The 15697-nt window shown below is 43.8% G+C and overlaps 1 protein-coding gene across 1 annotated transcript in view; it reads left to right on the forward strand.

Annotated features, from left to right (window-relative positions):
• ASZ1 (ankyrin repeat, SAM and basic leucine zipper domain containing 1) overlaps positions 1-15697 on the forward strand; it is a 450104-nt gene that overhangs the window by 276235 nt on the left and 158172 nt on the right. The window contains exon 9 of the mRNA XM_073619829.1: positions 1451-1507. Within this exon, the coding sequence (XP_073475930.1) occupies positions 1451-1507 (57 nt within the window). The remainder of the gene's footprint in view (positions 1-1450; positions 1508-15697) is intronic.

A 15697-nucleotide genomic window follows, 5' to 3' on the forward strand; every position in this document is an offset into this window, starting at 1 on the left:
TAATACACTAAAGGGCAGACCCAGTGAAGCTTTTGCTATTGTCCAGTCATCTGAAGGTAGCGGCATAAAACACATGGTCTATGAACAACATATGGAATTTACAGGTATGTCAAAATTCCCTTTTTTTTTTTTTTTTTTCCTTTCACTCATAACATGCGAAAGAGGCTGGCCACCAGCACATGTATGTTTTTTTTTTTTTTTTTCAAGTAGCATTGGGTTTATGTTGTAGGGTGAAATGCCATTTTGAAACCACCCCTAGCATAGTTCATAGTAATATTACTAGGGTTGTACCAATGCTAGTATCGGGACCGATACCGAGCATTTGCGCGAGTACTTGTACTCGCACAAAAGCTCTTGATGCCTGATCCGATACCTGGGAGAGATTTGGCGACTCAGTGGGCGGAACAACGGAAGTGACGCTCTGTGTCAACGTCAGCATCCCCACGCCCATCTTGGACTCGACTGCAGTAAGCCAGCAGCGGACATCTTGTTACACCCAGCCCATATAGTTTGGGCTGGGTGTAACAAGATGGCTTCTGCTGCTCTTTTGTGGCCGAATGCATGGAGGACCAAGATGGACGTTGCAGGCAACCTTTCCTCTCAAGGCATATCAGTGCCCATAAATGCCATCTATCAGTGCCCAATGCCCATAAGTGCCAGCCACCTGTCAGTGCCAGCCATCTATCAGTGCTCATCAGTGTTGCATATCAGTGCCACCTAATCTGTATTGTGTTTTGAAAACTGTCGCATGACATTAAAAAAAATGTATCGGTAATCAGTATCGGCGAGTCCTTTGAAAAAAAGTAGCGTTACTTGTACTCCATCTTAAAAAAGTGCTATCGGGACAACCCTAAATATTACTACCAATTTAAAAGCTTATGTAAAATAGAAATTATGATTTGCTGACAGATCATAAGATACAACCTGGACGCAGCAAGTAACAGCATAGATCAATTAAAATTAAAGTAGAACTATAGGCAAAACTTTTTTTTCATTTTAGACAGAGTAAGGGAGGGTTATAACTTCTGTCAGATTTTTTTTCTCGCCCTCTGTGTCCCATTGCAATGATTTTTCCTTCACTTACTGTCTCTTAGCCAAACAGGAAGTGAGTGAAAATAACTGCAAATGAAGGGAATTCCTTGGGGACCCCTAGGTCACCAGAACTAGTGTCCCCATTGGAAGATTCCCCCTTTATTACTTTTCTGGGGACAACCCAAAATACAGAGGATGACTCTCCTTAACGGGGACAGCAATAAAAACTGACAGGTGTTCTAATCCCTGTCCACTCTATACAAACCCCCCAAAAAAGTTTTGCTTTTAGTTGTTCTTTGTTATTGAGGACTAAATAAATGTAGATGTTATCTTTAATTATATAATATGAGCCCATGCTGACTCTGTTTTTATTATACATCTGATCATCATATACACATGCCATCCATTTGTCTTGCAGGAATCTGACATAACATTAAGACAGCTGTTAACCTTGGAGGAAGGTGATCTTAAAAAGGTAAGTTAACGCAAATTAATGAAAACAATTCCTTTAATACATGCATTTCACATAAACGTCTTATTAATCTTTACTAACTACATCTTGTTCACCCCCTGCATATGTGTTTTGCACTATTGACATAGACAGGAAATTTTAGTAAAATTACACTAAACTGTTCATATACCTTCAAGTGGTAGTAAAGGTTTTTTTTTTTTCACTTGTGCCTACAGGTAAGCCTATAATAAAGCTTGCCTTGTAGGTATGGTAAATATCTTGTGCACCGTTTAGGAGATATTTACTTTAGCAGTGCCGGTGATGTCACCAGTGTGTGCACACTGCACTCTCAATGGATTGCGTGCCTTCCTTAGAGAGCTGTGCCGTGACTACTTCATCGCGGTTCGACCGTGCTCGCAAACCCGGAGGGAAGACTGGGTGAAGATGGAAGCTCTGTCAGCGCGCTGCTGGAGGGTTTGGTTTTCGGGTAAGTCTGTCATAATGTGCGAGTATGGGGGGCCATTTCTATAAGTGGGAGCACTTCTGGCTCTGCACTTCAGCGAATGCACAAAGCAAATGAACACAAGAAAATACTATGAAAAACACCACACAGACATCAGGTGACCTTGTTTACCCCTTCAGCTCTTTCTCCTTGTAACATGCACCCTCTACCACTCCTTTTGACAGCTCTGTCCTCCATCCTTAAACTATCTCTCCTTCACCCCTCTTCTCCCCCCACAGCATATATATATATATATATATATCACCCTATCTTCTGTCCTATCCTTATTACTGCACCCACCAACTCCTGCTAATTCTAAATCCACACACGCAAAAAATCTCCAGGACCCTGGGGCATGTCCCTTCAAATAAATCCCACTTCCATATTACCTCCCTCACCCTCCTGCTTCTCCTAACCTCTGGAGATGTATCCCCAAGCCCCAGGCCTCCATCATTTAACAGTACCCCATCACCCTGCACCCTCTGGCAGCAGCCGCAATCAACACAATTTAGTTCCCATTTCTATTCTTCCCAAGACCAGACTCCCTTTATCTTGTGCCCTTTGGAATTCCCGCTCTGTCTGTAACAAACTCACCTCTCTCCATGATCTCTTTATCGCCAACTCATTTAATCTACTCACCATTACCGAAACCTGGCTCCCGAATCCGACGCTGCGTCTTCTGCTGCCCTATCCCATGGTGGTCTTTGGACTCACTCCCACAGATCCAGTGTATGTAAGGAAGGGGTGTCGGAATCCTTCTAGCCCCACATAGCACCTTTCTGGTACTTCAACCACCTCCCTCTCTGTCACTCTCCTCTTTTGAAGCACACTGCATTTGTCTTTTCACTCCGGTTAATCTAAGGATAGCTGTGATCTACAGGCCCCCTGCACCAGTATCAACCTTTCTTGATGACTTCTCTGCCTGGCTACCTTACTTTCTTCTGAAATCCCCACAATCATTCTCGGGGACTTCAACATCCCTATCAATACTAACACTCCTGCCACTTCCAAACTTCTCACCCTAACCTCCTCCTTTGACCTGAAGCAGTGGATACACGCTGCCCCTCACTCTGAAGGCAATACCCTTGACCTTGTTTTTTCTCACGTTTGCACTCCATGCAACCTCTCTAACTATCCATTCCCTCTCTCTGATCCATTACCTTATTAGTTTCAATCTCTCCCTCTCCTTCACCTGCTCTCCCAACCGCCTAAAAGTTACCCGCAGAAACCTACGTCATCTCAACCCTTCTCTTCCCTGCCATCGACAACCTCTATGACAAAATCTCACCCCTATCCTGCACCACCCTAGCCACTTCTGTCTACAACGCTTCACTTCTAGCCCCACTGGACTCACTGGCCCTCCTCACTATACACAGAATCAGGCCCCCACCCCTTCAACCTTTGCAAACAGATGATACTAGAAGTCTGAAAAAAACATAGTCGTGCTCATGAGCGCCTGTGGCATAAGACTAAGTTTCAGAGAGATTTCAACCAATATAAATCTGCCCTCCAAAAATACAATTCCAGCCTCCTCACTGCCAAGCAGACCTATTTTATCACTCTTATTAGCAACTTATCATCCCGTCCCCGTCAACTCTTCTCTACCTTCAACTCTCTACTTCGTCCTCCACCCGCCAACTCACTCATTGTGCAGGAGATCGCCAATCACTTCAAACAGAAGATTGATACAATTCTTGAGGAGATCTCTAATGTTCAGATGCCCTCCACGCTTTACACTTCATGCCCACAGGTACAATCATTACTAAACCTCTTTCAACCCCACCACTATAGATGAGGTTGCAAAACTACTTGCCAACGTCCACCTGCCCTCCGGATACTGTTTCCTTGCAAATGCTACGTTCACCCTCTGGCTCTATGCTACACTCTCTAACCCACATCTTCAATCTCTCCCTCTCTTCTGGCATCTTCCCCAACTCTCTAAAACATGCACTTGTCAGACCCATTCTTAAAAAGCCCTCACTGGACCCATCCAATCTTAACAACCTGCGCCCCATCTCCTTGCTCTCCTTCTTATCCAAACTCCTCAAACGTCTGGTCTACAACCCACTGGGCATCCACCTCGCTGATAATGGCCTTCTTGATCCCCTTCAGTCTGGATTTCGTCCTCAACACTTCACAGAAACTGCTCTCCTAAAACTAACAAACGATTTACTAAAGGCCAAAACCAATCAACACTATTCTGTACTCCTACTCCTGGACCCCTCTGCTGCCTTTGATACGGTTGACCACCCTCTCCTCCTCAAAAAACTACTTTGGTCTCCATGACTGTACTTTTCGCTGGTTCTCTTCCTACTTATCCAACCTTACCGCTAGCGTTTCTTACAACTCTACTTCCTCCTCTCCTCTTCCTTTCTCTGTTGGGGTCCCCCAAGGGTCTGTTCTTGGACCTCTCCTATTTTCAATCTACAGCTCCTCCCTGGGTCAGCTGATGGCTTCCAATACCACCTCTATGCTGATGACACCCAAATCTACAGTGTTTCCCCGAAAATAAGCCCGGGTCTTATATTAATTTCGGGTACAAAAAATACACTAGGGCTTATTTTCAGAGGATGTCTTAAAAAGTTCCATGTCTTCTCCCCACTGTCAGGTCAGGAGTCATTTTTTTACTATCTTAGTTAAAAAACCTTATACAATTCTGTGGTCTGTTTTATAAGGGGATTGTGCTGGTGTAGGGTGCTGTGTGTCTCCATTTGTGGCAGTTTTATGAAAAAAAAAAACTTTTTTTTTTTCTTTTTACAGTTCTGCTTGGGGCTGACATGATCTTCCTCAGCTCTTCTCCGCTCTGGGATCCCCGCTGACATCAGCCCACTCTGAGAACTGCAGATGGAGGGGCTGCAGATGTCAGCCGGGAGGAGTAGAGAAGGAAGAGTCGCGATCCCCGCTGACGTCAGCCCGCTCCATGCACTAAAGAGGGAGGGGCCATCAGCTGGGTGGAGAAGGAGAGGAAAAGAACTCTGGCGGTTATAAATGGGGTATTTTATTTGCTGTTGTAGTGGGAGACGCACTGCACCTGGGATCTCTTTCCAAAACGGATTACAGCTTTTTGCATTAACTTCACTAGGGCTTATTTTTGGGGTAGGGCTTATATTGCAGCCCAAAACAAAAAACTGGCCACTGCCCCACCTATAACTGGCCTTCACAGCAAAGATCACATGGAGGGGAATATACATGTAAGACAAAAACAATTCCATAGCTCAACTCACCAACCAGTCTGCTGACCAACCAAATTAACCTCTCTAACCGTCTGTTAAAAGCAGGGGTTTAGTTAGCACACATTTGCAAACGCATGTTAAAGCTGCAAGTCCTCGTCACGGCACCCTGTGTTGCTTGCAGTCCTAACACTACAAATTTATAAGTGTCTCCACAGTGGAAGCACATGCATGGAATGGATAGATGTGGGGCAGGTGAGCCTGGAGGCAGCCCAAGCCCCCTTAAAGGAACAGGAGCACACTGGACACCTAGCAAGAGCACAATGGCAGCGAAAGTGCCCAGTGTGTCCCCGGATCATGTATACGAACAGCAACAAAAAGCTGGCCACTGCCCCCACCTAACTGGCCTTCACAGCAAGGAGCACATGCATGTAAGACAAAAACAATTCCATAGCTCAACATATATTATATTGCAGCCCTCGCTGATAAACAAGATCGGTCTTATTTTCTGGGTAGGGCTTATTTTCGGGAAAACACAGTATTTCTTTACCCCTCAGCACACTCCCTCTGTCTCCTCATGTATCACTAAATATCAGATATCAGTCTGGATGTCACACCACTTTCTGGATGTCACACCACTTCCTCAAACTCAATCTATCCAAAACCAAACTTCTAATTTTTCCTCCCCCATATGCCCATTCCCCTTCCCCTAATCTCTCTGTCAAAATCGATGGCACAACTAAGTCCATCCCCACATGCCAAGGTTCTAGGTGTAGTCCTGGACTCTGAACTCTCCTTTAAGCACCACGTCCTATCACTGTCCAAAACTTGCCGCCTCAACCTCCGCAACATCTCCAAAATACGCCCTTTTCTAACCACTGACACAACAAAGCTCTTAAATCACTCACTGGTCATCTCTCGTCTTAACTACTGCAACTCCCTTCTCATTGGCTTACCTCTACATAGTCTATCAGCTCTTCAGTCCAACATGAATTCTGCTGCCAGACTCGTCCACCATACCAATCGCTCTGTATCTGCTACCCCTCTCTGTCAATCCCTCCACTGTCTTCCGCTCACCCAACAAATTTTATTCAAAATAATTACATCTACTTACAAAGCCCTCCACAATTTAGCCCCCAGCTACATCACTAGCCTAGTCTCTAAATACCAACCTACGCGTTCTCTTAGTTCCTCTCAAGACCTCCTGCTCTCTAGCTCCATTGTCACCTCCTCCCATGCTCGCCTCCATGACTTTTCCAAAGCCTCTCCAATCCTATGGAATGCCTTACCCCAATCTGTCCGCTTATCTCCTACTCTATTAGCTTTTAGACGATCCCTGACAACCCTTCTCTTCAGAGAAGCCTATCCTACCCACACCTAACAACTGTATTTTCATTTTCGCCATCTCATCCCCCACAGTTAATACCTTTTGTTTCCACTTGACCCTCCCTGCTAGATTGTAAGATCTAACGAGCAGGGCCCTCTGATCCCTCCTGTTATGATTTGTATTGTAAGTGTACTGTCTGTCCTCATGTTGTAAAGCGCTGCGCGAACTGTTGGCGCTATATAAATCCTTTATAATAATAATAAATATGACATTCATTTGCAGGGAGAAGTTTTTGTCTTTTTTTTTTTTTTTTTTTTTTTTTCCCGGTTTACTGCCACTTTTTTTTAATTTATTCAATTTTTTCCCAATACAAAATTAAATATCACAATAATCATTACAATCATAAAAAGGGCATGTGCATCAATTATATTTCCATACTACAGTGTTGCAATACATGACATACATTCTCTTCTCTCCTCCCACCCCCTCTCTTCCCAACCCATATTGGTATGTAGACAGTTTTTATATGTTTACAAATGTATTAGTTACTCTATTGTTTGTTCTATTCATATACCTTCCCCTATCTTAAGTTTAAAAGGAAAAATAGGTATATTCCATATTTAACACTTTACTTTCAGTGGTTTGCCAATCTGACCCTTAAGGGGGGGATCCCATTTTTTTCCAGCCAGGGCCTCCACATCCTCTCAAATTCTCTAAGATTTCCTCTTTTTTGTATAAACTACTTTTTCTTTACATATATAGTTTCATTTATAACAGTGATCCAGTCCCTTACTGTCGAGGGTATTCTTGACTGCCATCTTATCGCAATCATTTTTCTAGCTTGGAATAAGCATCTCAGTATTGCTACTGTCATACTTTTCCTCTCCCCAGGTTCCTTCCTACAGTATATCCAAGTATGCAAAGTCCAGCTTCCATCTTCAAAGTTATCCCATAGATCTCACCCATGGTACTAAGAATCCTCTCCCAATATCTAAATAACTATGGACATCTCCATACCATATGGATAAGATCTCCAGTCCCATCTAGGGCATTAATCATCTGATCTTCTACCATACTTAAACAGCCTCTTACGAGTATAGTAAGCTCTATATATTAGCATCAAATGAGATACTTTCTGCGAAGGTGAGACCGAAACCAAAAGTCCCATCTCCAAAATCCTCCTCCACTGTTCCTGAGATATTTCCCCTAAGTCCTCTTTCCATCTCTCTATCCTTACAGGAACCCAATCCCGTATTTATTCTTTTACATAGGTGTCCATATAACTCTGAGATTAGTCCCTTAGTTGTGCCCACCTGGAGTATATTTTGAAAAAGAGGGGTTTTATTCCATTCTGATACGTGTGTCCTAAATTGGGCTTCTAGGGTATGTCGGATCTGCAAATATCTGAAAAATGAATATTGTGGTATATTGAATTCCCTTCTCAAATCCAAAAATGTTTTAAAATTGTTATTTTTATTATCGGGTTTCTATAGCAAAAGGAGTCAGCCACTAACGCATCAATAATTGTATTATGCAAGGTTCCTGAGAGCATTATTCTCCCATTAGGGGTGCCGCCTCCCGGGGTCTCGCATCCCAGTAGATGTTGCAATTGTGCTGCCAGGTAGTAACTCTCGGGGTGCAGCACCGCCAAGCCCCCCTCTCCTGTCGGGAGCTGCATAGTTCGAAGTCGGATCCTAGCTTGTCCCCCTTTCCAAATTAACTCTCTAAAGAGAGTTACAATTTTTTTAAAACCACTTCTTGCATATCCATACTGGGGAATTATGCAATAAGTACAGTAGCTGTGGCATCCATATCCTTTTAATTAGGCTACATCTACCAGCTACCGATAGAGGAAGCCGTTTCCAGATGTTAATTTTTTGTTTAAACTTAGTAATGGTATTAGGTTTTTACTAATATACTGGTTAGGATCTTCCGTCAGTTCTATCCCCAGATATCTCAATGTATCTACTATCGCCAGTTGAGGCATTCCTGACAGAATGGGACCACTCATGGGGTCCACCAGTAGGAGCACCGACTTTTCCCAGTTTATCACTAATCCTGTAAATCTACCAAATTCCTCCACTATATTCAATGCTTTAACTAAAGAGTGCCTCGTATCTCCCAGGAAAAGCAGAACATCGTCCGCATATAGGGTGATTCTTTCTTCTCCTGTCTTCCTCTGAAAACCTCTTATCAAAGGGGATGATCTTATAGAAATGGCCAAGGGTTCCATCGCAAGGGTGAAGAGCAGGGGTGACAATGGGCACCCCTGTCTCGTCCCCCTCTCCAACTGGATCCGATAATACATTATTAAGTCTAAACCCCCCCCCCCCCCCCCCCCCCCCCGGTTGTGTTCTGGGAAACACACAGTTCCCACAACGGGGACCAGTGTAGACACGCAGTGCGACTCGCGCATGTGCAGTAGGGAACTGGGCAGTGAAGCCGCAACGCTTCACTTCCTGATTCCCTGACCGAGGATGGTGGCGGGGGCAGCCGAGAGACGAGCGATCGATCGGCTTCAGCTGCCGACATCTCTGGACCCTGGGACAGGTAAGTGTCCATTTATTAAAAGCCAGCAGCTGCAGTATTTGTAGTTGCTGGCTTTTAATATTTTTGTTTAAGGTGGAGCTCCGCTTTAATGACAAAAAGAAATGTAGTCCGCTGGTTGCCCGGCCATACATGGATCGAAATTCGTCAGGTTCAGCAGGGATTGGCTGAATTTCAATATATTAAGTCCATTTACCGATCGACTGTTGTACAAAAACCCTGTCATGTTTCTCCTGAATGATCAGTGCTGCCGGCTTTAGCCAGGAACAGTAATCATTGTGTTCAGGAGGCGGGGAAGGCTCCTCGCTGTGAACACAATAGCACAGCTGGAGTGATTCCACCATTCACCTTGAATGTATGGATGGGGGAATTGGCAAATTTTTTTTCAATCAACATGCTGGTTGAATGAAAAAAATACAGTGGGGACTGAAAGTATTCAGACCCCCTTAAATTTTTCACTCTGTTATATTGCAACCATTTGCTAAAATCATTTAAGTTCATTTTTTTCCTCAATGTACACACAGCACCCCATATTGACAGAAAAACTGAATTGTTGACATTTTTGCAGATTTATTAAAAAAGAAAAACTGAAATATCACATGGTCCTAAGTATTCACACCCTTTGCTGTGACACTTATATATTTAACTCAAGTGCTGTCCATTTCTTCTGATCATTCTTGAGATGGTTCTACACCTTCATTTGAGTCCAACTGTGTTTGATTATACTGATTGGACTTGATTAGGAAAGCCACACACCTGTCTATATAAGACCTTACAGCTCACAGTGCATGTCGGAGCAAGTCAGAATCATGAGGTTAAAGCAGGGCTCGACAAACCCCGGGCGCCAGGTCGCATTTGCGACTAGAATTAGCGACCTGGCGCCTGGGGCGGCACAGCTGGGGGGTATCCTGTCTCTGTGCGGACTCCGACACCCCCCCCCCCCCCCCCCCCCCCCCGTGCGATCGCGTCGGGCCGCGCCGGCCGGTAATTGAGGCCCCGGCTTTGCGGCCTTCTTCGGTAGTTCTGGAGTCCTTCTGAAATCTGGCGCCATCTTGTGGTGGCCGTTGGTATTGCAACCAGCAATGCTAATGCAATGCTAATGCGAAATACCTGCCTGTTTTCACTGCCCATCTCCTTCCCAAAGTGGAGAAGAGAAGGAAGTGAATGTGGGGATAGCCTTTTTTTTTTTTTTTCATAATAGATTTTATTTTTATTCATTTATATTTATATAAAAACTGTTTATTTATTTTTTTCCTAATTAAAATTAATTTATTTGTTATCTCCCTGTTTGGTCCCGTTCACACGGGCTGTCTGATCAGGTTCGCCTGTCTGTTTTTCAGGCGGACCTGATCGGACCCTTAGAGCCCTTTGACACCGAGCCGCAGGGGGCGTCGGCGGTAAAGCGGCGCTATTTTTAGCGCTGCTTTACCGTTGTTTTAGTGACGCTATTCGGGCCTCTAGCGGGGCGGTCTTTTTCTGTGTAAATTTAAGATTAGTTATTTTTTATATTGAAAATAAAGCTTTGTCGGTCGTTTAAAAAAAACCTGGCTCCTAACTTTTTTAGCTGGCTCCTAGATTCCAAGCAAATTTGTCAAGCCCTGGGTTAAAGGAACTGCCTTAAGAGTTCAGAGACAAAATTGTCGCAAGGCACAGATCTGGCCAAGGTTACAAAAAAATTTCTGCTGCACTTAAGGTTCCTAAGAGCACAAATGGAAGACGTTTGGGACAATCAGAACCCTTCCTAGAGCTGGCCGTCCGGCCAAACTGAACTATCGGGGGAAAAGAGCCTTGGTGTGAGAGGTAAAGAAGAACCCAAAGATTACTGTGGCTGAGCTCCAGAGATGCGGTCGGGAGATGGGAGAAAGTTGTAGTAAATCAACCATCACTGCAGCCCTCCACCAGTCGGGACTTTATGGCAGAGTGGCCCAGACGGAAGCTTCTCCCCAGTGCAAGACACATGAGAGCCCGCATGGAGTTTGCTAAAAAAAACACCTGAAGGAATCCAAGATGGTGAGAAATAAGATTCTCTGGTCTGAGACCAAGATAGAACTTTTTGGCCCCTAATTCTAAGCAGTATGTGTAGAGAAAACCAGGCACTGCTCATCACCTGTCCAATACAGTCCCAGCAGTGAAGCATGGTGGTGGCAGCATCATACTGTGGGGGTGTTTTTCGGCTGCAGGGACAGGACGACTGGTGGCAATCGAGGGAAAGATGCGGCCAAGTACAGGGATATCCTGGACGAAAACCTTCTCCAGAGTGCTCAGGACCTCAGACTGGGCCGAAGGTTTACCTTCCAACAAGACAATGACCCTAAGCACACAGCTAAAATAACGAAGGAGTGGCTTCACAACTCCGTGACTGTTCTTGAATGGCCCAGCCAGAGCCCTGACTTAAACCCAATTGAGCATCTCTGGAGAGACCTAAAAATGGCTGTCCACCTACGTTTACCATCCAACCTGACAGAACTGGAGAGGATCTGCGAGGAGGAATGGCAGGGGATCCCCAAATCCAGGTGTGAAAAACTTGTTGCATCTTTCCCAAAAAGACTCATGGCTGTATTAGATCCAAAGGGTGCTTCTATTAAATACTGAGCAAAGGGTCTGAATACTTAGGACCATGTGATATTTCAGTTTTTCTTTTTTAATAAGTCTGCAAAAATGTCAACAATTCAGTTTTTCTGTCAATATGGGGTGCTGTGTGTACATTAACCACTTAAGGACCGCCTCACGCCGATGTACGTAGGCAGAATGGCACGGGCAGGCAGAATCACGTACATATACGTGATCTGCCTCCCGCGGCCGGGGGTTCGATCGGACCCCCCCGGTGCCCGAGGCGGTCCACTTCTGACCAGCGACGATCAGAGATGAGGGGGAGACCATCCGTTCGTGGGCCCCCCCCCCCTCACACATACAGTAGAACATGCCAGGCACACAAAACACCCCCCTTTACCCCCTAATCCCCCCCTCCCCCCCCCTTTACCCCCTAATCCCCCAACCCCCCCCCCCCCCCCCCCCCCGTCACACTGACACCAAGCAGTTTTTTTTTTTTTTTCTGATTACTGCATGGTGTCAGTTTGTGACAGTTACTGTGTTAGGGCAGTTACTGTTAGCCCCCTTTAGGTCTAGGATACCCCCCTAACCCCCCCCCTAATAAAGTTTTAACCCCTTGATCACCCCCTGTCGCCAGTGTCACTAAGCGATCATTTTTCTGATTGCTGTATTAGTGTCACTGGTGACACTAGTTAGGGACGTAAATATTTAGGTTCGCCGTCAGTGTTTTATAGCGACAGGGACCCCCATATACTACCTAATAAATGTTTTAACCCCTTGATTGCCCCCTAGTTAACCCTTTCACCACTGATCACCATATAACTGTTACAGGTGAAGCTGGTTAGTTCGTTTATTTTTTATAGTGTCAGGGCACCCGCCGTTTATTACCGAATAAAGGTTTAGCCCCCTGATCGCCTGGCGGTGATATGCGTCGCCCCAGGCAGCGCCAGATTAGGGTCAGTACCGCTAACACCCACGCACGCAGCATACGCCTCCCTTAGTGGTATAGTATCTGAACGGATCAATATCTGATCCGATGAATGCCTGAAATATTCAATGGGGTCAACATGCCTCTCAGCAATTTCCTTGGGGGGTCTAGTTTCCAAAATGGGGTCATTTGGGGGGGTTCTGTACTGCCCTGCCATTTTAGCACCTCAAGAAATGACATAGGCAGTCATAAACTAAAAGCTGTGTAAATTCCAGAAAATGTACCCTAATTTGTAGACGCTATAACTTTTGCGCAAACCAATAAATATACGCTTACTGACATTTTTTTTACCAAAGACATGTGGCCGAATACATTTTGGCCTAAATGTATGACTAAAATTGAGTTTATTGGATTTTTTTCATAACAAAAAGTAGAAAATATCATTTTTTTCCAAAATTTTCGGTCTTTTTCCGTTTATAGCGCAAAAAATAAAACCGGCAGAGGTGATCAAATACCATCAAAAGAAAGCTCTATTTGTGGGAAGAAAAGGATGCAAATTTTGTTTGGGTACAGCATTGCATGACCGCGCAATTGGCAGTTAAAGCGACGCAGTGCCAAATTGGAAAAAGTCCTCTGGTCCTTATGCAGCATAATGTTCTGGGGCTAAAGTGGTTAATGAGGAAAAAAATGAACTTAAATGATTTTAGCAAATGGCTGCAATATAATAGAGTGAAAATTTTAAGGGGGTCTGAATACTTTCCGTCCCCACTGTATATATAAGGTATGGCCTGCCTTAGTGAGTGGCTGCTGTGGGGCAGGTGAGGGAGCAGCAGTAACAGCTGGGTGATGTGAGCCTATGGGTGACGTCATTGCTCCTGGAATTCACTGCCAGTGTAGAGCTCTCCCCTACACAGATGGGGCCAAAGGTGAAGGATCTGATTAAAAATAGGTAAGTACACAGATCTTTTTTATACAGGGTATGCAAGATAGGAAATATTTTTAAGAATAGCATTCGGCTTTTCTTCCACTTTAATGGTTTCTTGCTCCTAAAATATATATTGACTGTTTTTTACCTGGGTCCCTTTTTTTGTGAAAAAAGCACTATAGCATAGGTTTAATATTTGCTGGCAGATATTGTGATGTAAGTCAGTTGATGGTTAGTGGTTAGCTATTTTGTTAATACAGCCCATTGGTGTTCCTCCCAAAATGGTCAATGGTTAAAGAGCTCCAAAGAACTAATTCTTTTTTAAATAGTCTAAAGAGAATTAGATGTTTGATTCATATGTTTTTTTTGGCAAGCTTACCAATAACTCTGTTTAGTAATTCAATGACAACTACTTGGTCTGCGTATGATCATGAAATATAATAGTAGTAATTAGCTCTGGTAGGAGAGAACACATTTTATTATATTGCAATCAACATGATACCAATTGAACACAAATATTTTTACTTTTTGTTGTGTATTGAATTTAAAACTTCAGTTACATTTTGCCAATTTCTTAGCGTTATCTGTAATTATAGCCACATAAAGTAAAGTATCGTTCAGTGTGAATTTAGCTAATTTTGGTTTTGTATGTCATGTGTAGTGCATATTCATAATGTTAAAGTGATCTTAAACTCAAAAGCATTTTATTATATTGGCAGCTTACCAATCCTTCGATATAATGGCTGCATTAGTTTTCTTTTTTACACTCTTTTCACCTGGTGATCCTGCTTCAGAGGGATGAGACAAACCAATTGACATAGGTGCTTACAATGATCATCTTTTATTTATGTAAAACCTTTTTTTCCAAAACAAACAAAACTGCTTATAAAGTGATAACTGGATTTCAGCTTCAGTTTGTTAATGTAAATCTGCTAGTCCATCTAACACTCCACTTCCCCCCAGACTGACAATGCTGCTGTCTAGAGATTCCCCCTGTTCTCCTTCAGAGTAGAGGCACTCAAATACAGGAAGTGTGTTACTGGCCAGATCACCTGGGCAAAGCAGGGGAAAAGCCTAAAAAAAGAAAATGTATTTAGCCACTACCACATCTGATGATTAAAGCGTTTGTCAACCCCCCCCCCCCCCCCCCCCCAAAAAAAAAAAAAACAGATCCTGTTCCCTTAAAGCATGTTATACAGCACAGTGCTTGTGCTATTTTGGCCCCCTGTATCACCTGAAATACCTTGCTGATCCTGTCAGTTTCTACCCTCCCCTCTGTACACTGACCACGATATATCACGGCTGCTGAGCCAGTGTGCGTGCCTCCATCACCCGCAGCTATCTGCAGCCCCCCCCCCTGCATGTCAGCTCTCACTAGCGCTGCTCTGCTCCTCTCCCCACTGCTTCAAAACTAACTGATCATTATATAATTCGCTCTGTCGCATAAAAAGCTGTGTCCTAGTGCCTGTGCTTTATATAAAAAAAAAAGCAGATTTCTACCTGTTTTAACAATGTCTTCCAGCAATCACATGACTCCAGGCTCTCTGCTCCTCTCCTCCTCCCTGCCTCACTGGCTGATGTCAGCAGGGGAATCTCAGCCCCGCCCGCTGGAGATATCAGATGGGTAGAGCTGAGAGCCTGGAGTCATGTGATCGCTGGAAGACACTGTTAAAACAGGTAGAAATGTTTTTTTTTTTTTTTTTATATAAAGCACAGAAACTAGGATACAGGTTTTTATGTGACAGAGGGGATGATATAATCAGTTAGTGGCTTAACAACCACTTTAAGCTGCAATATATTACATTTTTTGTTTCGGCTTAACCTTTCGCTGCCATGCCCTGTGCTCCACTTTTAAACTCAGGTGGCCAGGCCATTTTTGTAATTTTTCCATTGCTTTTTTTATTTTTCCCTTGCAGCTTTCAGTATTTGTTAAAGACCAGCCCCCCCCCCCCCCAAAAAAAAACTATATAGCACATGACCAGTAGAATACAAATAAGTTGCTACTGATTTTTGTGGCACAATGATATTTGCGGGAATGTTTATCACGCAATATTTTCGTTAAAAATACACTAAAATCATTAGCCGATTAAAACACAGCACTTCCTACTAAATATAAAAGCTTAATTTGTATTATGTTAATAAATAAATATTTGTAATTTTTAAGTTACGCCTCTTTGCAAAATGGTGAAAACTGGACGTACGCAAAAATGTAAATAACCACATTTCCCTAAAAATCTGAAGGTTTTCAGTGTTCCCTTACGGCTT

Source organism: Aquarana catesbeiana, linkage group LG03 (genome assembly GCF_042186555.1).
Source record: "Aquarana catesbeiana isolate 2022-GZ linkage group LG03, ASM4218655v1, whole genome shotgun sequence".
In the NCBI taxonomy this organism is placed as follows: Eukaryota; Metazoa; Chordata; class Amphibia; order Anura; family Ranidae; genus Aquarana; species Aquarana catesbeiana.